Below are 22,120 nucleotides of genomic sequence, written 5' to 3'. Positions count from 1 at the left end.
CCAGCCTTGTTTCCTAGAACCTCCCCGCAAGGCTGTGAAACAGCCTGGAATCAAGGCCTCGTCCTGTGCCCGGGGCCTTCCAGCGACCAGCAAGTTAGCACTCAGGTGCTGGCAAGGCGACCTTCCAGCCCAGCCCGGCTTCTGGGGGACTCCGGCCTCTGCCAGCTAGCTGCTCCTTCTCAGAGATGAGCAGACGCCAGAGGGAGCGAAGGGCCCGTCGCAGCTTTAGCCCACGGGGCTGCCAGGAGGCAGTGGTCTGCGGTTGGGGCTCGCTTGGCGTTTCTCCTGCTCTGACAAGAGAGCAGTGGCGAGGACACCAGGCTTCCGTGTCCCGGCCCTGCCACGTAAAGCTGTGTGAGTGAGCTGGGCATGTCGTTCTGCCTCTCCCAGCCTCAGATCCCTTGTCCTTAGCATAGGGGACATGGGACCAGGGCCGTCCCGGAGAGCTTCGGGAAGGGGCAGTGAGGCCCCAGAGACCGGGACACAGGGCAGGCTGTATCTTCACGGGTGGAAGGGCTTTAGATTTTCGGGTCATCATCCGTCTGTCCTACATAGAAATCCAGCCAGGTGCCCTGGAGCACGGATTCGAATTGTGCTGCCACGGAAAGGACAAATCACGGTAGGATTTCAGGTGCCCACTGCCTGGAACAGCTGAGCTCCAGGGTGGGCCTGGCATGTGGTGGGGGCACAGGACGTACGTGCTGCTTGAGTGAATGAACGGGAAAAGCCCCTGATGTCCTGCATGGAGGTCGAGGCCCGGCTGCTGGCTGTCCTGTCCTGAAGGGGTGCGTAAGGGACGGTGTCTCCCTCAGTCTTTCCCCCCCCTTGGACAGGTGCCCCCCACAGCTGGTGGTTGAATTCCCTCCGCTTAGCTCCTCTAGCTGGTGTCCTAGTCATCCGGAGTTGCTCTAACAAAATAACCACAGTCTGGGGGCTTAAAGAACAGAAATGTATTTTCTTTCCATCCTGGAGGCCAGAAGTCCAAGTTCAAGGTGCTGGCAGATTCAGTTTCTGGGGAGAGCTGTCTTCCTGGCTGGCAGGCGGCCGCTTCCCACGTGTCTTCACATGGCCTCCTCCATGTGTGAGTGCAGAGGGAGAGAAAATGAGCTCTCTGGTGTCTCTTCTTACAAGGACACCAATCCTGTAAACTCGGGACCCCACCCTCACAACTTCTCTAACCTTCCTTCCTTAGAGACCCATCTCCAAATACAGCCACACTGGGAGTTAAGGTGTCAACCTAGGCATGGGGGGTGGGGGGTGGGCACAGACATTCGGTCCCTAGCCCGAGGCCCCCTTCTGATCCAAATGGGATTTGGGAAGCTGCTGAACACTGTGGGCCCTACAGGCTCTGGTGTTGGGAACAGTCCCCATGGCGGCTGTCACCTGCAGGGTTTACCAGGAGCCTGGCCTCCTGGGAGCTATTTTTCCGGGGAATTCAATTCCCAGGTTAGTTCCAGGAGTGGTCGAGGAGTCGTTGACAAGTGGCCACATGCCATTCGCGTCGTGGCCCCTGGTCCAGAGTGGTGCTTTTTGTCCGAGAGGCTTGGAAAGGGAGCCTGGGCTTCCTTCCCCTCTCCTGGGGCTGCCATCCCAGCTCCCATTGGGAAACACCAGGCTCTTGAAAATTGGTAATTGAGAGAAACATCTGCTGGTTTTTAAGGAGCACACGGTGCCTCCTGAGGGGCGAGGGCGAGCCCGTGTGGCGTTGTGAGCCACGCTCGGAAACATACACACAAGCACACACGTGCCTGAATTGTTTTCGTGTGTTAGGAGTTTAAGAGTTAAAATGATCAACATTTGCCATAAAAATGCAAACAGTATAGAAACACAGAAAGTAAAAAGCATGGCCTCCTCTTCCAGAAGTATTCCTGTTAAACGATTTGATTATTATCCTCATTTTTGCTGTGAAAACGGGTCCATATTATATATGCTGTTCCTGTTTCATTATTTCTCCTTGAGAGTAATTGCTAACAGCCATCCAGCATCATACTTACACCAGTAGTTTCCAGCCAGTTTTCTGCCCCTGCCGCCACCTCCCAGGGGGCATTAGGTGATGTCTGGAGACGTTTTTAGTTGTCACAACTTAGGGGTGATGGTGTTACTTGCATCCGGTGGGGAGAGGGTGCCGCTAACACCCTCTGATGCCCAGGACGGACCCCACAGCAGACAGTTATCCAGCTCAAGATGTCAGTAATGCCAAGGTTGAGAAACCCGATGGTAGATTTATGTATATTTTGAATGGCCCCATCAGATCCCATAATGGGACGTACCAGGGTTTGTTTCTGGGAATTTAGATGGTCTCCGATTGTTTACTTTTAAAAAAAAAACAAAAACAACCCTGCAGAGAGATCCTCATACATACATGCTTTCAGGCCTTCTGTGCATGTTTCTGTTGGACACATCCTGGAAGTTAAAATTGCTGGGTTACAGGGTAGCACGTGTCTTTAATTTTGATAGGTATTGCCAGAATGCCCTCCAAGAAGATTATGGCCATCAGCACTACCACCGACAGACAGACTCACTCACCCGTGCGACCCACTCCCCATTTGCTCCCTGTTCTCCTCAATTAACAAAACGCGTTTGATTTATTTTAAATAACTTTCCATGGCCCTTCCATCATGTCCAATGGCAGAAACCGTTCTCACCGTGAACTCACTCCATTCTGCCAATAACTCTCGAACGGTGATTGATATTTTGCTGACAGTGGGTGTTTAAAGATGTTCGATGTCAGTGACAATAGGAAAAAAATCTCATTAGTTCTCTCCATTTGGATAATAGCAAAGAAAGATAAAAGGCATGGCTTTGTCTTTTCTGAGTGAAGGAGCCGTGGGTCAGGAGGTTCAGCTGTCCCTGGGGTTCTCACGCATGCTGTCAGCCCTGTGCTCCCCCATTGGGCCGCTGCAGCCTCTCTGAGGCCACCCCAGAAAGTGACCTCGGGATGTGTGGGGTGAAGCCCCAGAAACAGATGGGGCTGTGCACACTCCTGCCCCCTGGGAGTAAGAGGCACTTTATCCCCTAACCTGAATGATCCTTCACAAACTAGGACAAGATCCCTTACCGGGTCATAGGAGACCTCTCCACAGCAGGCTATGTGGACTGGACTGGCGGCCACTCCAGGGGCGAGGGGGTCCTTTTGGCATGTGTATTGCTAGGACAAGAGAGGTGGTCCAGGCTCACACCTTTCCCTTGTCCTGGAGGCCACTTCCAGCCTTCCCTCACCTGGCTGACTCTCCCTCCTTCCCTGGTCACGTGCACACCTGCACACCCTTCCCAGCTAGGCATGTCCCCCCCGGCCGCCCGCCCAGCTCCAGAGCACGCAGCTGTCACCCACTGACTCTCACTAGTCTGGCTGCCCTCTGGACAAGTGTGTCTCAGGATGGGCGTGCAGGACTCGGCTCTCGCCCCCTCTGTGGGTCCTCCCCAGGGCAACCGTGCCTGGCCGTCTCATTCTGCAGCTGTCCTGCTGGTCCCCGGTCAGTGCAGACACACATAGTCACCCATAGACATACGTGTGCGTCCTAAGATTCGCTTTTATTTTTAAATATATATGTTCGTTCTCTTTTAAACCAAAAAGGACTCATCCTGTCTGGTGGCTTCTCTTTCTGTCATCCAGACGTCTTTGGTGCCAGTGCACAACAGATCTGGGGCAGTGGCTTCCCGGGTTGTGTTGGCCGCCCCCGGGGGGACGTTTAAGTGGTTCCCGGTGATTTTTGCCCTTGTGTGCAAACCTTTCAGGGGCCATCTTGACACTCATCTTTGCCCCCGAGAACAAATGTGATCCTTTATTCCGCGTATTTCTTGTGTGCGCTATCACAGGAAGATTCTAGGTGTTGGGGACACAGAATAAACAGAGTCTCCTCAGGTGACACTGACCTTCTACTAGGGAGAGTCAGGAAGCAAATGGTTAGGTCACAAATAACACTGCAGAGTAGTGCTGTGATGAAAAGCAGAGCAGGCACGGGGCATAGGGTCCTAGGGCTTGGGGCTTGGGGCAGAGCACCGTCCCAGACAGGGTGCCCAGGGATGGTCCCCAAGGAAGGGACATTGCAACAGAGGCTGGAAGGTAAGGAAGGGAGCAAGCATGTGCATGGGGGAAAGTGATCTTTCCCAGGCAGCAGTAAGGGCACGTGCAAAGGCCCTGAGGTGGGGCTGTGCTTGGTTCTTCTACTCAACATGTGGTTAGAGCACTGTGAGCGCGAGGGAGAGAGTGCATGTGGCGGTGAATGCCCAGAAGTTGATATGCCAGGTCAAGTGTTCACGTGGGGGGGGACCCACGTTGGTGAGCCTTCGCCAGCTGTTGTGGATTCAGACAACCCCCACCCGGGTGTGTGTGAGGAGAGGGGGCAGGCGTTGACCGGGGCCTGCAGGTCTTGGGTCGAGGGGTTCTGTCCTGGACATGTTAGCTCCAAATTAGCTGATGTAGTTCTCACTGCAGCCATGGGAAGCAGGAACGAGGCAATCCCTCTGTTTTTCTCCCAGATGACGACATTGAGTGACTTGCCTAGAGTCACGGTAAATGGCAAGACTGGGATTCGAACCCAGCAGCCTTTGGACCAAACATGTCCTTAACCTGTATCCTGGGATTTTATCGTGATTGGGAGTGCAGGGAGCCTCAGCCCCCACGCCCTCACTTGCCAGCGTGTGACTTTTTCCTTGAGACCCCCAGACCGCACCAGACAGTATTGCAAGGCTGTGCGCTCAGCTGATGGGTGCCAGACGCCCAACTGCTTGGCACCGAGGAAGCACTTAGTAAGCGGTTCGGTCTGTTCTTAAAAACGAGAATACTGGCCTAGATTTGCTGCCCACCTCTCAAGCCTCAAAAGAAAGACAGATTCATTTTTTTTCCCCCTATAAATGGTCTTACCCTAAGAAATAAATGTGCCGTTGGGGGTGTTTGAAATGGCACCAGGAGTGATCAGAAAGTTATTCCTTTGACGTCTGGTTCAATTTTATTTGACACTCCACATGGGGAGGGAGCTGGGTTCTTATTCAAATGCAGGGGGGGGCGGTGGGGGGGGCAGTAATGATGTGGCTGGAACCCCAGGCAGGCTGGGGCTCTGCTGAATGACAATGAAGCCCGCCCCAGTGGGTCTCATCCAGGCAGGTCTAACAAGATTAGATTTTCATAAATTTCAGACAGTGCCAATTCCTAATTCCTTGGTGTGCGGCCGGGAGGCCAGACAGGGCCGCCTGCACAGGCTGCTTGTTAACCAGGAAGCAAACTGGCTGCCTCTCCGCTGGGAGCAGACACAAGGGGGGCGGGGGGGGCGGGGGGTCGTCTGGTCTGGAAACCTCCTGTGGGCTGGCAGGAGCCAGGTGGACTCTGGCCCAGCTCTCCAGCTGAGGGAAGAGAAATGAGCTCCGGCACCCAACTGCTACTCCGATGACTAACCGAAAACTTCGTGACAGTCACCCTCGCTTAATAGTACCTGTGGAAGGGAGACGTGTCGTGCTCACCTAGTGTTGTGTCTATACATACACCTGCGTAGAGTGAATAGCACGTATTCGCCCAGTTCTGCACTGGCCCACTCCCCGTTTACAGCTGGGGAGTGGCCGAACGGGGGTTTGAGTCTAGCCTCCTGAGCTTTGTCCCGGTCAAGGCTCTGTCACCAAGAACAGGGGGCCATAAACTTGGATGCAAAAGAATTGCATCTTTACCTTAACCAACCGGATCAGGAGCATGGACTCCAAACCACGGAGGCCTCAGCAGCGCCTGCCACGTGGTCACTGGTGGAAACCACGGATTTCATATCACATTGAAATCTGCCAGGTCATACTTAATGCCATACTATCCCCGCATCACAAAAATAATTCTGGATACTCTTGCCGTATTGCCAATCTGGTTGAGAGTTGATAGCTGTTTTTTATATAATTGGCTTCCTTTTTAAGCCACAATTTTATTTAAGTTTAATTGAATTTTAATTTAAAGACTGTATTTTGAGAGAGCGTCCTGGCTTCCCCAGTGGCCGGGGCTCCACCACAGGGAGGAGGAGAATCGGGCTAGGCCTGGATTCGGGACTGCTCTCCGACTCGGCTGCTCGCCTGTGGCGGGCCCGATGCTGCACCCCCGGGGGGCTGTCGGGGAAACTGAGAAAGTCCTGTCCTGGCCGGTGCTTGGCGCTCAGTTAGTGGCAGAAGAGATGGGAGCTGTTAGATCTCTACGCAGCGCCCTGAGAGGTGCCCAGAGCTTCCCCGAGGGCCTGGTGTGACTTTCGGGGCCATCCTGTGATATTCCTCCACTTTGGGGGGGGGCGGTGGGTACCACCAGCCACAACTATTAGCCGCGTGGACAGTATGGCGGGTGATGCTCCAGGAGGTCCTGACCCCGCCTGGCGAGCAGATCCGTTCCACACGAGCCCTTTGCTGGAACCCGAGCCATGCTGCTCGGGACGGCGGGATGTGGGGCAGCTGGCTGAACCTGGCCCTGAAGGCATGGGCTGGGAGCGTGGTCCTGGGCCTGTGGGGTGCGTGGCCTCTGGCCAGCCTCCTCTTCCTCCTCCTCCTCCTCATCCGTAGAGCTGGTGTGGGCTGTGGGCATGTTAGTATGTGCTTCACAGAAGGACCGTGAGGATTCACCAAGGCGATGCCCAAGAGCACATGGGCCGTGCCTGGCATTTAGGGGGTGCTGGGCGCACGCTGCCTCTCTCCGGCGTCAGGCGGCCTGGGAAAGGACCCGAGATGGGCGTGCAAACATCTCAAAGTGACTGTGTCTGTCCCTGGAGGAGAAGACAGAAGGGAGGGTCAGGCCACTCCGAGGAGGCAGACGAGCCTGTTAATTTGAAATTATTCACCAGGAAAGAAGACGCTAAATTAAATTAGAGTGACCTTACTTTGCATGTGGAAGACAGGCTTGGCCACCCCCGAGAGCCTGCCGCATCTTTCCCCCACCCCAAGGGGGAAATTAGGAAGAGAAATGGCAGAGCTCCCCCGCCTTCCCCACGGCCAGCAGGCCTGCCACCCGGAACCAGATGAGAGAGATGTGTTTCTTTCCCAAGGGCTCCTGTTGGGGCCAGGCCCTGGGAGCGGGAGAACAGGTCCTCCGAGTCCCTCGTGGCCTCGCGTCTGGCTGTCGCCCGGGGGGACCATATTGGACTGACCTTGCTCCAAACCCCCGGCCCTGGGGCATAGACCAGGCGGGCGCACCGGCCGGGCAGTCGGCCCGGCGAACCTCTCAGCGTTTCTGGGGCGTCGACCTGATGGAGGGGTGTCAAGAGTGGTGCCCGCTGTGTCCCGCCTCGTCTGAGCTCTTACGTTTATTTCATCGCCCCGACGCCAGGTCCTAACTGGGGCTCTCGGAGGTCTGTGTGCCCGGGGTCACCCAGCTCGGAGCAGATGCGGGGAGGCGGACTGGCCATCCTCGTAGGTGCTCGGGATGCGCGGAGGGGAAACTAAGGGACGCTTTGGGAGAGCTGCAAGAACGTAGTAGAACAAGACCCTCAGGGGGGCTCGGGCTTGAAGACCTAGCTCGGCTCTTTGCAGGTGCGTGGCCTGGCGTGCCTCCGCCCTGCACCTCGGTATGCTTATCTGCAAAGTGGCGGTGGTGGTGGCTGCCATCCCATAGACGTGGGGGAGGCGGGCTCTGCATGGCTCTTGTCACCGTTGGGATCATAGTACCAGCTCCAGGGACTGTGGTGAGTTTGGGCCGTTGACCAGCCCGCCCACCCCCCCTTGCCCCGTCTCCCTGTGTCTGTGAGCTGGCTGGCTTTGGCTGTGACTCATGTGGTGAAAGCCAGGGAGGGGAGCGGGCAGTGGTAGGACCCGCCCCGGGCCTACGTGCAGGTGGAGGGGAGGTCTGCCAAACGGAAGGAGCCAGGCGGCATCAGTGTGGCCCCCTGTCTGCCCCTAGCAGCTGAGTCACTCGGGCTCCTCTCGTGGCTGGAAATCCCCAAACTCTTTTAAAACTCTTGAACGTGTTGCCAGCCAAAGGCCAGGGAGCTTCACCGATGGTTTCTGGGTTCTGGAGAGATCCAGGAGGTGTGACCACACGGGGCCGGCCTGCCTCCGCCGCCGGCCTGTTCGGTGGCTGGGGTTTCAAGTAGTGCCTGTCTAGGATGAGGGAGCTCACGCTTGGTTCACGAAGCCTGCCAGGGATGCAGGAGCCCAAGCTGCCCAGCGGGGCCAAGCGGACAGCCAGCCTGTAGAAAGAAGGCAGCTGCCTGCCCGAAGCTCTGTGCCTGGGGGGTGGGGGGGAAGAGGGGGGAAAGCATGCACATGTGACCAGCGGTTTGCCACCTCTCCAGCAGGTGCTTTCCTGGCACGTTTCCTGGAGAGTGGGTTCTGTCCCCCAAAGGCGGTATCTCCTGGAAGGAGCCCCCAGAACGAAAGTGCATGGAGGTGCTGTCGGCAGGACCAGATCCCCCTCACCCCACGGCCAAGGCCAACACACCCAGCCCAGAGGTGTGCCCTGCCTTATGGGTTGGTGTGAACCAGCTGCTGGCTGGGGGCCTCTTCTGGACCCCTCAGCGCCCCCACCCACCCGTGCCATTGGGCCTGGGCCCGGCCTGGAAGATCCAGCGCGGCCCTGCTTAGCCCTCTCTTTGTCGGCTTATGGGGCTGGGCTTCCTTTGCTTTGCTGTCCTGGGGTGATGGGAGTCCCCCATTAATCATGGTCACGGAGGGAGTGCTCCCTGAATGCCGAGCACATTGTCCACACACAGCCACCTGGTGCCCGGAGCCTCCTTTTACATGGGGAAGCTGGGATGGACTGGGAGGTGAGGTCCAGGCTCACACCTGGAGGGGTCCCCTGATGGAGCTGTAGCAGAGTTTAGGGACCCTTGGCGGTCCCCCTCCTCTTCTGGGCCTAGACCCAGGCCTTTGGCTTCCAGAATGTAGCCCAGAAACCAGTCATGGCTTCTCTTTTCCTGAGAGTTTTTTCTCCCCTCAGCCACGTGGATTTCCTGGGGTTGTGGCCCGGGCTCTGGATGGGCACATTTGTGTTTCTAGCAGCGCTATGTTCATTTCTGGGGGCGATTCTCTCCCAGAAATGTGTTCTCCTGCCCTTTGGGCCCAGCCTGGTGGGGCCAGGAGAGCTGTGGAGGGCTTGTCCACCCCCACTAACCTGCCGGGGCCTCACCCGCTGCCCCCCTGCCGCTCGGCTGCCTCAGCTGCTGTCTTTCTGCTCCCTTCTGGGTCCCGGAAAACACCAGGAGGAGGGCCAGGGCCTGGGACGAGGACAAAGGCAAGCCAGCCGCACACCTCCCTTCCCACCTCCCTTCCTCCAGGCCGGTGTGGGCAGGGCCCCTGGAGACAGGAGGGGGAGGGGGCAGGAGGGAACCCAGCACCGTGGTCCCCGTTGGGGTGAAGAGTGCACGGGGCGTCGGCCCCTCTGAGGAGGGAGGGCGTGGGGGTTGCACAAAGCAAGCCTGTGTGTACCCTGAATGGGCAGCTTTATCCTGGGCCCTAACAGACAGGGCCCTGCCCTAGGGAATCAGACCAGGCTGCTGAGGCCCTGGACCAGCCTGTCTGGGGAGGCAGGAGGTGTGGCCACAGTTCCTGGGTCCAAGGCCCTGCTGCCCGCCCTTCTGGCAGGAAAGTGACGGTGTCCCTCCAGTGGTTCCATCCAGGCTTGCCTGATCTGCCGCTGGGCAGGGCCCCAGCCTTCTCAGCACTCAGGATCAGTCTCCCCGAAGTCCCTGGCCAGTTCGCCCTCCCTCCTGGGCTCTCCAGGGCAAGATGGGACGCGGTCCCACTTGGGAACCAGAGCCAAGGCCCAGGCTCCAGGTTGAGTTCCTGGGTGCACAGGAGGTCGTCCAGCAGATGGCTGGGTGGGAGGAGCCAGCAGCATAAGGCCCTTGGGCTGAGAGTCTGTCACTTGACCTCTGGACCTTGCTCTCCTCGCCCGTGAGATAGGATGATAAAAGTGTCCCGAATGTACACTCCGGCCTGGACAGGGATTCTCAACCCTGGCGCCGTTGACCCACCATTCTTCGCCGTGGGGCATCCCGTGCCCTGTAGGAGGCCCCCACCGACCAGATGCCTGGAGTGCCCCCCGGTTGTGACAGCCGCCAGTGTGCCCAGAAATTGCCACATGGCCCCTGGTGGGCAGACTCACCCGACTTAATAACAGCAATAGGTACTAGAGGTGTAATAGGTAAACATCGGTGCAGTTGGGCAAACACAGAACGTGGCATGAGAAGGTGGTGCCCTGGGGAGCCTGCGTGGGAGGAAGGGGGTGGCCAGGGCTTTGGAGAGGAAGCTGGTGGGGGGGGTTCTGTGTGGAGAAGCTTCCACTGTTTTGCGAACAGTCCCGTTCCCACCAAGGACGCATTGCTTTTCCTGCCGGAAGCCGCGGGGAAACTGAGGCAGGAGGGGCTGGCCCTCGCAGGGTTGGAGTTTGGGTGGACCCAGCGTGAGCGGCCAGAGCCCTTGACACAGACGCAGCTTGTGCTGCCTGTTGCTTTCCACTTTCCCCCCTGCCACCCGCCCCCCCGCCCCCCAGCTGCAGTTTGTCTGTCTTGGAGGAGGAAGAGCTGAGTCAGTGGCCCTGAGCTCGAACCTATGCCCTGGGGAGCCCTCGGCTAATTGCTTGTTAGCGACGGGCGTCAGGGTGTTGGGCCCCCGGTGGGCAGCCGTGGGCTGGAGGAGGCCGGCGGGGCTCGGCCCTGGCGCGGCCGGCTGCCGTGTCACCACCCAGGTCCCCGGCAGGACCCGGCGCTGGCATCCCGCCCGTTGCTGGGGGCTCGGCTGGCACTGGCCGCGGCCAGCTGCCCAGCCGCCTCGACACAGACCCGCACGAGTCAGCAGAAGCCGCCCCGGCTCTGGCAGGATCAAAATAACCTCCTTCTTTTTCCAGCACTTGAGGGCTTTTCCGCCTTCGAGGGGAAAAACAAAACACCACCAAAAAAAAGAAAAAGAAAAAGAAAGGCGTATGGCGGCATCTGCAGGCACCGGGGATGTGGTTTTTCTGAGGCTTCTCTCCCGAGAGCTGGGTGGGGGGATCTGCACCCAGTCCTGTCCTGTCGGGGGTGGGTTGTGTTTGTGATAAATGTGTGTGCCTGTGGGTATGTGCGCTGTGTATGTTTGTGGGTTATCTGTGTTTTGGGGAAGGTGTGCGTCTTTGTGTGTTGGGGTGTGTGTGCGTGTTGGGTGTGCATGCTGGGGTGTGTGTGCACGTGCTGGGTGTGCGTGGGGGGTGAGCGAACGCTCTGAAGGCCACGTCGGCCCCCCGAGACTCACGTGTCCCCTGGTCTTGCAGCAGAGCTGGAGTTCGTTGAGATCGCCATCATCGTGGTGGTGGTGATGGTCATGGTGGTGGTGATCACGTGCCTCCTGAGTCACTACAAGCTGTCGGCGCGCTCCTTCATCGGCCGGCACAGCCAGGGCAGGAGGAGAGAAGATGCCCTCTCTTCGGTAAGTGCCCTGCCCCTTAGGGAAGCCCCCTGGTGTCCCGGGTCGGGTGCGCACTGGACCGGGAAGGAGGCAGTCGCGGCCACAGCGGAGGCTGCTGGGCAGGCGATGGACGAGGGTGTTGGAAGCACAGGCCAAGGCGTGATGAGACCTCAGCCCACAGCCCTGCAGCCCTGGCCCTTGCCTCTCTTCCACAGCCTGCAGGCGTCTGGGTCGGGGGAGGGGACTCTTGGTGTCTTGGACACAACAGGTCACCCTGAAAAGGCCCTTCTCAGCTCCGCTGGGCCTGGCCACGTGCCCTCGGACCAGTCCCCGATCCATGAAATGGGGTTTCACTTGCCATTCATTGTGAGAGGGGCTAATGGTCATGCCGCTCCCCGGAGGATGCACTTAGCACGGAGTCAGCGGCCGGGCATTGCGGGCCACGTGCGAGCACTTCCCTTCACTCAGTCACCCATCCATCCATCCCTCCATCCAGCACCCACGCGTCCATGCATGCATTCACTAGACAGACACTGGGAGGAATGGCCGTGAGCAAGCCCCATGTGGTTGCTGCCTGGGGGCCAGATCCAGACAGACAGGAGCACCTAAATCAGACGATCTCGAGGGCTCTGAAGGAAACCAAAGCGACTGTCCCCAAGGATGCCAGGGTGCCGTGTTTGGCCAGGACGGTCAGAATGAGCCTCTTAGGCCGAACTCTGAAGGAGGAAGTGATGATGGATGGGTCCAGGCAGGTGAGGACAAACGCTGCGCTGGAAAGGGGTCCTAGCTGCTAACATAACACTGCATTTTGACATGTTACTAGAATTGTGCACTTCATTGGGCGTTCTGGAAAACCAGAATTATCCCCTCCAGACTCCATAAAGTAGGGGCCCGGCAGGGTGGGAACTTGACTTTTTGCAGCTCTGAGCGCCAGGGTCCCTCACTCCCTGCGTCGTCGGGGCTGCACTGTGCCCCGCCCCCCCACTCTTTAGCAGGTGGACCCGACGCGGGTGCGGAGTTCGTGCCCAAGGGGTTCCTGCCCCCACATGGGCGATGTGTGATTTAACGAGCTGGTGGCAGTGGGTCGGAAGGGCAGGCTGGGATGTGCAGGGAGAAGGTGGCACGTGGGCGGCCCCAGGGCCGTGGGCCCGAGCCCATCTCGGAGCCTGCGAGGGCAGCGACGGAGCAGGGAGGCGGCACCGGGCGTGGCCTCCCGGGCCTGGGGGATGCCCGCGCTGGGCGGCAGGGCCCCGAGTCGGGGGCGGAGCCAGGGCGTCTGCAGTGGCATCAGGCTGCGGCCGCAGTGCATTGGTCAGCAGCGTGTCAGGGCCGGGAGCTTCCGCTTGGTCCCCCCGACAGGAACACGGCGTGCCCCGAGCCTGGGGCTCAGCGTGGGTCCGGAGGGCCCTCGGCGCCGCCGCCCTGAAGGCGTCTGCCACTCCCGAGGCCAGGGCTCACGTGCGTGTGTTTGCGGTGACTGTCACCCACATGCCCGCGCCGTCTGCTGTTCCCTCGCCCCAGGGCCCCCCGGCTCACAGGAGCCCGGAAACCCCACCCCACGGGGGAGAGACTGCTGCCCAGACAGGTGGGCGCGTTTGCCCCAAGCCTGGCAGCTTGTGGGGGCCCTTTGCAGAGCCCAGGCCCGTCCGCGCTGCTTCCGGTGCTGCGACAGGGGGCGGCCCACGCCCGGGGGGTGCCGCCTGGCCCCTCTGAGCCTCAGTCCGTCACACGGGTGGAGGTAGCCTTTCTGCGGCCTCCCCCTGTGTGTGGTCACGGGCAGGATGATGCTGGCCCAGAGGGCTGGGGAGATGGCCTAAGTTCCAGCGTGAGGGATCCTGGCTGTCGGCGGGGCCGGGGAGACAGCTCTGCGGGCAGCGGCTGGGACTTGGTGCCCAGACGGGGGGTCTGATTCCGGCCCTGGTTCCTGGACACCTGAAGCCAACGGAAAGTCCCCACCCCCATCTACCCAGCCACCTGCAGGGGCCCCTGGGGATGCCCGGCTGGGTAAACACAGAGCCTCGTTAGGCCTGGAGTAAGTGTGGCAGCTCCCTTGGGGGCCCCCCGCCAGACAGGGTGCGTCGGAGGCGTCTCAGGACCCCGTGACCTCTCACGGAGACCCAGACCCGGCCACGGTCAGCCTGGGGCTGGGCCTGCCCCTCGCATGACTGTCCTGCTCCAGTTCCTTTTCAGGGTGACCCCATTTGCTCATCTGTCAGAGAATGAGGCTCAAGTGCAGGTACGCCACTGGCCCTAGAATGTCACCCCCCGCCCCACGCTGTTCCCAGGGAAGCCACGCTGTGTTGCGTAATGGTAACCGCAGGGGTGACCTAGCCACCACAGTGGCACAGAAGCTGGGTCCGAAGGGGCTTGTCCTGGGGCTGGCAGGGGAGGGGAGTGTTACGTGTACGGCAGGTGCTGTTCCACCTGGGCACAGGTAAGCACGGGCACAGGTGCCGCCAAGCCCCACCCAGGAAGCCTCCTGCTCATGTCTGAGCTGTTCCTGCGTCCCTGAGCTGTGCTTTCAAACATTCCCTGCTCTGAATTCCTCGCCTTAGCAGCGTTAATTTTTCCCCAAAAGTTTATGCATCTTGAACAGCGATGACCACTTCACCCATAGGTCTCTTGGAAGACGGTTTGTGTGTGAGGCCTGCTCAGCGTGGGGCAGGGATAGATTCGGACTAGAGGCTCAGCCAGAGCCTTGGATGGGGCAACCCTTTGTTCTCTTTGTCCCCAAATCAGCCCTGGCATGAGTCTCCCGCTTCCCACATGGCTTCTGTGGGCACAAGGCTTCTAAATCAGGTACAGGCCAGGCCCATACAGGCGCTGAGATGCTGTGGGAGCCTGGGAGGCAGGGTGGTGGTGGGTGATTCCTGGAGGGCTCCCTGGAGGAGGAAGTACTTCCAGGTACACAAGTTGGAGGTAGTCAGATGACGAGGCTGGTGGGTAGTTTTGGGTGCCCTATGGTGGGGCTCCTGGGGCATTGATTGGTGTTTTCTAAAGCTTCCTGGGTGGTGCCAGGTAGATAACCCATCTGCTAGGGCTGGGAGTGGGGGCAGTGTTGGGAAGAGGTTGTTGGCCACATCGTGCGGAGCCTGGGACAGAGGGACTCGTAGGAAGGTTTTAGGCAGGAGTTTATCTGGGTCACACTTCATCCAGGCTGGCCTTGGCTGCGTGCATCCCACCCCAGGGCTCCTGACCCTAGTGAGGAGCAGGTGGATGTCCCCATCTGCTTCCTGGCCCACACATGGACTGTGCCAGTGGCCCGACCGGGGGCTACAGAGCCTGCCAGGGCCAGCCTAAGCCCAAGTAGGTCTGGAGGCAGGCAGGTGAGGGTTTGAATCCCAGCACTGCGTCTTACCAGTTGGGCGCACTCAGCTCTCAGCTAACCGACCTCGGCCTGCCTTGTAGGTTTCTTGGGAGAAATGAGATCGTGCTTTAAAGAGTGCTTAGTCTGGCACCAAGGCAGCGATTGATACATTACTAATACCAATAATGAAACGGCTTTTGATGACCACATGAGCAGTAAGGTTGTATGCCTGCTTTCTGCATCCTAACACGTGGAACATACTAGAGACTGCAGTGAGTCTGTGTGGGGTAAGTGCGTGCTTTCCTGGTGGGACAGTTTAGGGAGCCACGGAGCCCCCTAGTGGCCATGTAGGTAACTGCAGTTCTCTGGGCAACACGTGCCCCCCCACCCCCCAACCCCCATTCACCTTCTGGCCCCAGACAGTAGGTGAGAATGTCTTACTTGTGAACTCGCAAGAAAACGTGCCCCCAGGGAAACTTTTGGAGTGATAGAGATGTTATTTTGATTGTAGCGATGGGTCTCTGGTGAAGACACACGCCAAAATTTAACCAAATTGCGTACTTTGAATATGTACAGTTTATTATATCTCAGATACATCCATGGAAAGCTGTAAAATTTAAAGAAGACATCCCTCCCCCCAGGCCCAGGGCGATCTGTCACCACATAACCCACATTGTCTGGGCTTCCTTCTCAGACAAACTGATCCTGGTGTGGGGTCCCACTTCCCTGACCCTTGGGTCTCTCCCCAAGGCCTGAGATCGCACGTGGTGTGTCGGCCCTGTTGTCCCCCACTCCGAGCCCATGCGTCCCGGTCACCCATGCAGGGAGCCGCAGGCCCTGCCTGGCATCTCAGCAGAGGGTGTAAGCTTCATAAGGCGACAGCGACAGACCTGACACAGCAGTCGTGGCTCATGCACCTTTGCTGACTGACGGAGTCATTATTTGGGGGCACTCTGCTTATTAACCAGCTTTGTCCAGTATTTCTTTACCTATGAACTGGGCTCCTGATACACAGGTTGAGACAGACTGTAAAGAGGTAAATAAATACAGAGACAAGCTGATTACAGATAAGAGCGCTGCTGAGAAGGAAAGTAGCCCACGACAGGATTGTTACCGGGGGAGGACCCTTTAGACGGTGGCGTCAGAGGAAGTCTGTGGAGCTGGCCGTGCAGCCGGGCGGCCGGGGCAAAGGCCCTCAGGTGCATGCATAGCACTTTGAATGAGAGAGCGGGTCCGCGTGGCCCCCAGCACTTGGATATAGTCACAGAGGGCCACGTGCACTCCAGGCATATTCTGCCTCGTGAAGTTAAGTATCTTGCCAAGGTCACACTGCAAGCAAGTGGGCCAGGTCAAGGCCAGGAGGGCTAGATCACGCCAGGCTTCCTCATCAGCCATTTCACGAGATAATTTGATCCATGCTAAGATGCAGGAGAAGCTGCTGGAGGGTCCCACAAATCAGATGTCTGCTTTGGAAAGTGTGAGTGTGGGGGATGAGTTTTCAGGGCACAGCACGGAGAGCCGAGAGATCGGTGACAAGGCCGTTGTGGTCCTGTCTGAGAAATGGCCGGGCCCAGGCCAGGGTAGCAGGGTGGGGCTGGAGAGGAGGGGATGGTTGCCAGATCTGATTCCAAATACAAGACCTCAGGGTCAAAGCCACCTGACCCTTTGCGCTCCCAGGTCTGTTCCTCCCGCTGACCCTGCCCCTCTCGTCCCCACACAGGAAGGCTGCCTCTGGCCCTCGGAGAGCACGGTGTCAGGCAACGGCATTCCAGAGGTGAGACCCCGCTCTGCCTCCAGTCCCCTCCCTGCCTGCCCCCCCCCCCCCCCCGTGCTGCTGTAGTGGACGCCTAAGGCCATCCGCCCAGCGGGTCCCCTTTCCAAGCCAGAGGCGCCTCCCGTGGCTGCTAGGCTCACACCCGTGCCCTTCGCTGAAGAATTGCCCTTGGCTGCTGGGATCATCCCCACCGGGACGTTACCAACGCTCCCTGCCCCCAGCGAGTGGCCCACGGTGTCTGCAACGTGAGAGAAGCGAAGTTGCCCCTATTTCAGCTCCGTGGTGATGTTCCTAGCCAGGGCTCCCCAGCGTCGGGCCGCAGCTGGACTCCGGGCTCAGCGGTGCCCGCTGCTGCGCACTCTCCCTTCCCCAGAGAGCAGAGCGTCCCCGGGCGGCTGGACACCCCCCTCCCCCCGACCTCGGGTCCCGCTTCTGGCGGGGGGGGGGCCCTCACTCTGCTCTGCCCCCTCCAGCCGCAGGTCTATGCCCCTCCGAGGCCCACCGACCGTCTGGCCGTGCCCCCCTTCACCCAGCGGGACCGCTTCCATCGCTTCCAGCCCACGTACCCGTACCTGCAGCACGAGATCGACCTGCCGCCCACCATCTCGCTGTCGGACGGGGAGGAGCCCCCGCCCTACCAGGGCCCCTGCACCCTCCAGCTGCGGGACCCCGAGCAGCAGCTGGAGCTGAACCGCGAGTCCGTGCGCGCGCCCCCGAACAGAACCATCTTCGACAGCGACCTGATGGACAGCGCCATGGTGGGCGGCCCCTGCCCCCCCAGCAGTCACTCGGGCATCAGCGCCACGTGCTACGGGGGCGGCGGGCGCATGGAGGGGCCGCCCCCCACCTACAGCGAGGTCATCGGGCACTACCCTGGGTCCCCCTCCTTCCAGCACCAGCAGAGCAGCGGGCCGCCCTCCTTGCTGGAGGGGACCCGGCTCCACCACGCACACATCGCCCCCTTGGAGAGCACAGCTGCCTGGAGCAAAGAGAAGGATAAACAGAAAGGGCACCCCCTCTAGGAAGGCCGGGGCCGGGGCCGGGGCCGGGGCAGCAGGAGGTAAAAGGCGAAACACTCCGCACTTCTTGAACGAGAAGACAGAGGAGGACTGGGCGGCACCCACAACGTTCGGCGCGTCACCATCCCCTCCCCCTCTCTCTGTGTATAAATATTTACATGTTCTGTCTGGTCTGAATGCACAAGCTAAGAAAGCTTGCAAAAAACCACGTTTCTTTGTTGAGCTGTGTCTTGAAGGCAAAAGAGAAAAAAAAAAAAACCCCACAAAATCTACCCTAGTCTTTTCCTGTTTCTAGTTGAGCTGCGTGCGTGAATGCTTCTTTTCTTTTGTTTATGATTTCACTTAACTTTAAAGACATATTTGCACAAAACCTTTGTTTAAAGATCTGCAATATTATATATATAAATATATATAAAATAAGAGAAACTGTATTGTGAGGGCAGGAGTATTTTTGTATTAGAAGAGGCCTATTAAAAAAAAAAGTTGTTTTCTGAACTAGAAGAGAAAAAAATGGCAATTTTTGAGTGCCAACTCAGAAGGCGTGTATTACCTTGTAAAGAAAAAAAGTACAAAGCAGGGGTTTAGAGTTATTTATATAAATGTTGAGCTTTTGCACTATTTTTTAATATAAATATGTCAGTGCTTGTTTGATGGAAACTTCTATCATGTCTGTTGAGATTTTTAAGGGAGAAATGTCGAAATTTCACAGTCGACGTCAGGCAGAGGGCGGGCTCTTACACGGATTTTGGAGAGGCTTCCGGAGGGGGCCGCTTTCCTGCGAAGTGGAAGCTTCTGGCTAGTGATAGGTTATTACCTTGTTATACATTCCCCACCGAAGGAGACACGTGTCCCACGTGTCGTTCCCCCCCCCCCGCCCACCCCCCACCCAGAGCCAGAACAGCCTTCGGATGGCAAATGAAATAAGGAAGTTACTCTAGGCACCAAGTTTCAGGTGGTGGCTTTGCCTTTCCGGAGATGAAAATAAACTTAGTGAAGAATCTTAGTTTTTCCTCCTGTTTTTTTAAGCATGAAGCCCCACCCCCACCCCACCCTGGGAAGGGGCTAAGGTGCCCGTCTCCAGCCGACAGCTGCTCCCCGCGCATGTTGCCGGGGGACGCCCGCCCGCCCGTCCCCCAGAGGGGCTTGGGTGGCTGTTTTGTGCGGAGTGCTTCGGGGCGATCCGGCCGCTCCAGGATTTATCAGCTGAGGTCGGTGGAGTCCGCCGACAGATCAGAAAGGCCCTAAGTATTAAGAATTGGACCTCATCCTTGTCTTTTCTCTTTACGTAGCAATTCTCACCCAACAGGCCAACAAACAGAACAGCAGAGATGAAAAAGTGACATGCCTAGATTTCTCCTGGGACATGCAAAAGGGTTAACACAAGAGAAACAGTCAAACCTGTGCTTTCTGTTTTCAAGGCAGAATTCTTTACCTTCTGCTCTCCTGCATTCTCATCCCCTCTCCCCGTGGAAACAATCATGTTAGATGTGTTTATTTATCTGTGTTTTCATAGCCTTTTTAGCAGATATGCAGCTCGTTTACCAGGATTTTACTGAGTAGATTTCGGTGTGGCGGGACCCCTTGGTGACGGCGTGCAGGTGAGGGTATGTGAGTGGGCGCAGTGGCAACTGGCAGGACAGTGGAGTGGGGGGGTCCCTTGGGATCTACCAGGGACAGTGGCTGGAGCTGCAGGCCCTTCCTCCCACTGAGGACATGTTCACATTCCATGGGGTGACCCCCCCCAAATGGAAGAGCAACCCCCCCCACCCCCCTCTGCACGGAGCTCTTTTCATTTTGGCAGACTGCTAACTAGCGGACTAACATCAGAGGAGACGTAAGGGCAATAACTTGTTTTTAAGCAACTTTTTTATGACTTAAACAAAAACCTGAGAACGGTTTTTAAAGTTCTGACCCTTTGAACTCTATTTATATATACATTTTCAGAAACATGGTGACCAACAGATAAACATGGAGTCTGAGCATCTGCTGACCAGCCTGGCAGAAAGTTCTTACACGTTGACAATAAAACCTGCCTCTCCGTGGGGGTCTTCAGCCTAAACTTGGCTTCTCAAAGAAGATTCTTTTCAGAAGTCATGCAGAGAAATCGGTATAATTTGTCCTAAAAGGTACAGGGACACATTTATAGACAAAATTTTTTAAAAACTGTATCTTTCCTTTCTGTGAAGAGTCTCCCTAGTGCCTTACTGAGGAAGCAGGGCTCTCTTGTCACCAGTTGGGGGCATCCCCGGGCAGTGACACGATCACCCGGGGATTGGCCTTCCCACTCGAGGTCAAAAAAGGGTTGCTGCTGCTTCTCAAACATCCCCGTCGCCCTCTCGTGTCCCGCCCCGCCCGCCCTCCACCGTGGGTGTGCCTGGCTCCGTCGGGCGACCCCTTCCTGCCCCTCCACCCTCTTGTCCAATACTGTGTGTGACTGCCATGGGAGTTGTGAGCCTAGAAGTGGCCCTCGGTTGTGTGGGCAGCGTTCCCGAGGTCCTCTTGAGCCAAACCGTTTGACTCCTGTTGCTTGGTGGTGCGGTGGGCATTTGCGGTGTTTGGAAGGAGGCAGGGGAGTGGGTTCCTGACCTCAGCTGGCTTGAGGGCAGAGCACGCCCCTCCGATCGCACCCCAGGAATGCAGTCCAGGGCTCGATGCTGCAGAGCCCCTGGGCTTCATGCCCCGCAGATGCCAGTTGGAGAGGTTCATGGCAGAGCAGCTAGTCAAAGTCGGGGCGCATCCCGAGAAAACCGGTGGGGTGTGTTTCTGGAAACGACTGTTGGAGCTAAGCTCTCGGTTTCTCTGCTGGACCCCAGAGCTGGTGCACTCATCCCTCTAGATGTTGGCTATCATGCCATTATCTTTGAAAAGGCTTTGAACACCACTGAGGCGACCTCCTTTTGCCAGTAAAAAGTTTGGGGTCCTAGGCAGTGGCTGGTTGGAGGGGGACCAGGTTGGGCTTCCTCTACTCCTCATCGTTTCCCTGCTTGTCAATCACGGTTCCTCCCCCACAAAGGCCAGGTCTCCGCAGACCGACTTAGCAAGGAGCCCTGAGAGCCATCCCTTGTCCCCCGCACCCCACCCCCCGGAAGCCCAGCGTTCTTTGCAAAGAGCTAAAACTCCCCCCACTCCCACCCCCAGCGTCTAGTGAACACCAGGGCAGGGCAAGAACCGAGTCCGTTCCCTGTCCTTGTCTCTGTGAATTGTATGTTTCAGAAATTGCTTTCTAAACGCACACAAAGCTTCCAGATCCATAAAACATCCCAGTGATAAGGAAAAGTAAGTGTTTGGTTTGGTTTGGTTTGGTGTTTGTTTTTTTCTGGAAACCGCGCTTCAAATCTTGCTGTACTATAGAGCCCAGAAGGACGCGCGTTCTCGTTCGCCTGCCTGCGTCCACGGCGGTGTGCTGATGGTGGCGTTCTTGGCGTTGGAACCGCTCTCCTTGGCAGCCCCGTCTCCCAAGTTCTGTTCAAGTTAAACTCCCGTAAATTCTCCGTGGCACGCTGGGTGCTGCGCCCACGTGGCTGCGCGTAAGACTCTGTATTTGGATGCCAATCCACAGGCCTGATGAAATCGCTTGTTGTGTATCAATAATCATTAGTGGCAATGATGACGTTCTGAAAAGCTGCAATACTTATACAATAAATTTTACAATTCTTTGGAATGAGGCTTTTTTACTTCTTTGGCCACACTGACTTCCCCTGTCCCCCAGCAACAGCCCCAGGGCCCATGTAGCGGGGTGGAAGAGAGCCTGATGAGCTGCTGGAGGGCCTGAGCAATTCCTTAGACCTCTGTTCTAGTTCAGGCTGCATCCGGGGAGCCCAGTGAAAACACTAGCTCAGGCAGGTGGTTCTAATAAAAGTGGTTAAAATCAACAACCCCTTGGGCGCCTGGGTGGCTCAGTTGGTTGGGCGACTGCCTTCGGCTCAGGTCGTGATCCTGGAGTCCCGGGATCGAGTCCCACATTGGGCTCCCTGTTCAGCGGGGGGTCTGCTTCTCCCTCTGACCCTCTTCCTTCTCGTGCTCTCTGTCTCTCATTCTCTCTCTCTCAAATAAATAAATAAAATCTTAAAAAAAAAATCAACAACCCCTTTTATTAATTGGGGTTAAAAGATCTTGCAGGACATTACCTATTTTTCCTCCCTCTTGAAAAAATGATTCTCTGTAACATGCCAAAAGCTCTGATAAAGTCTGCAAGAAAGAAATTGCCTAAGGTGGGTCGTTTCCAGAAGTAAACACTGAGGCATGAATTTGTATGAGGGGAGGCATCAAGGGTGTGCCTCCAGAGGAGACAGTTACGGGAATTGGGAAGAGGACAAAGGAGGAAAAACGAAGCAAGGTAGGGATGATTTAAGGCAAAGTCCCCGCCTCAGCCTGCTCCCAACGATCCCAAAGGGACCTGTGGGGAGCTCTGGGGTGTAAGGTGCTTCTGGGTGAGAAGTAGACTCTCCGATGCTCCTGGCTTATCGTGTGTCAAAGTGCAGCAGGGGGGAGTTTCACAAGCCCCAGGGTGGTCCTCAGAGGATGCTCCCAGGTACTGGCCATTAGCAACGCCCATGGAAGCCAGGAAGGGGGGACAGGAGCCTAAAAGGGATCCCAGGGGATCTGAGTGGGCTACCCGCAGTGCCCACAACAGAAACTCGCATTTATTTCTCTAATTAGAACCATCTTTGACATCCGGTCAAGGTTTTTAAA

The 22,120-nt window shown here is 57.4% G+C and overlaps 1 protein-coding gene across 2 annotated transcripts in view; it reads left to right on the top strand.

The window, feature by feature from the left end:
• The window catches only part of PMEPA1 (prostate transmembrane protein, androgen induced 1), a 53,577-nt gene extending 32,488 nt beyond the window's left edge, over positions 1 to 21,089 (top strand). Inside the window, exons 2-4 of one of the 2 annotated variants that reach the window (XM_064573392.1) lie at positions 11,198 to 11,349; positions 16,356 to 16,409; positions 16,883 to 21,089. In XM_064573392.1, coding sequence (XP_064429462.1) covers positions 11,198 to 11,349; positions 16,356 to 16,409; positions 16,883 to 17,431 — 755 coding nt within the window. In that variant the 3' untranslated portion in view covers positions 17,432 to 21,089. Of the gene's footprint in view, positions 1 to 11,194; positions 11,350 to 16,355; positions 16,410 to 16,882 lie in introns of both variants that reach the window. The other variant, XM_064573391.1, reaches the window with a different exon arrangement.
• The last annotated feature ends 1,031 nt before the right edge of the window (positions 21,090 to 22,120 follow it).

The sequence above is a fragment of the Mirounga angustirostris genome, unplaced genomic scaffold (assembly GCF_029215605.1).
Source record: "Mirounga angustirostris isolate CCGP_5_RB_7025 unplaced genomic scaffold, mMirAng1.0.hap1 SCAF_10, whole genome shotgun sequence".
NCBI lineage: Eukaryota > Metazoa > Chordata > Mammalia > Carnivora > Phocidae > Mirounga > Mirounga angustirostris.
Note: the sequence above shows the minus strand (reverse complement) of the source record. Positions and strands in the feature narration are given on the sequence as shown.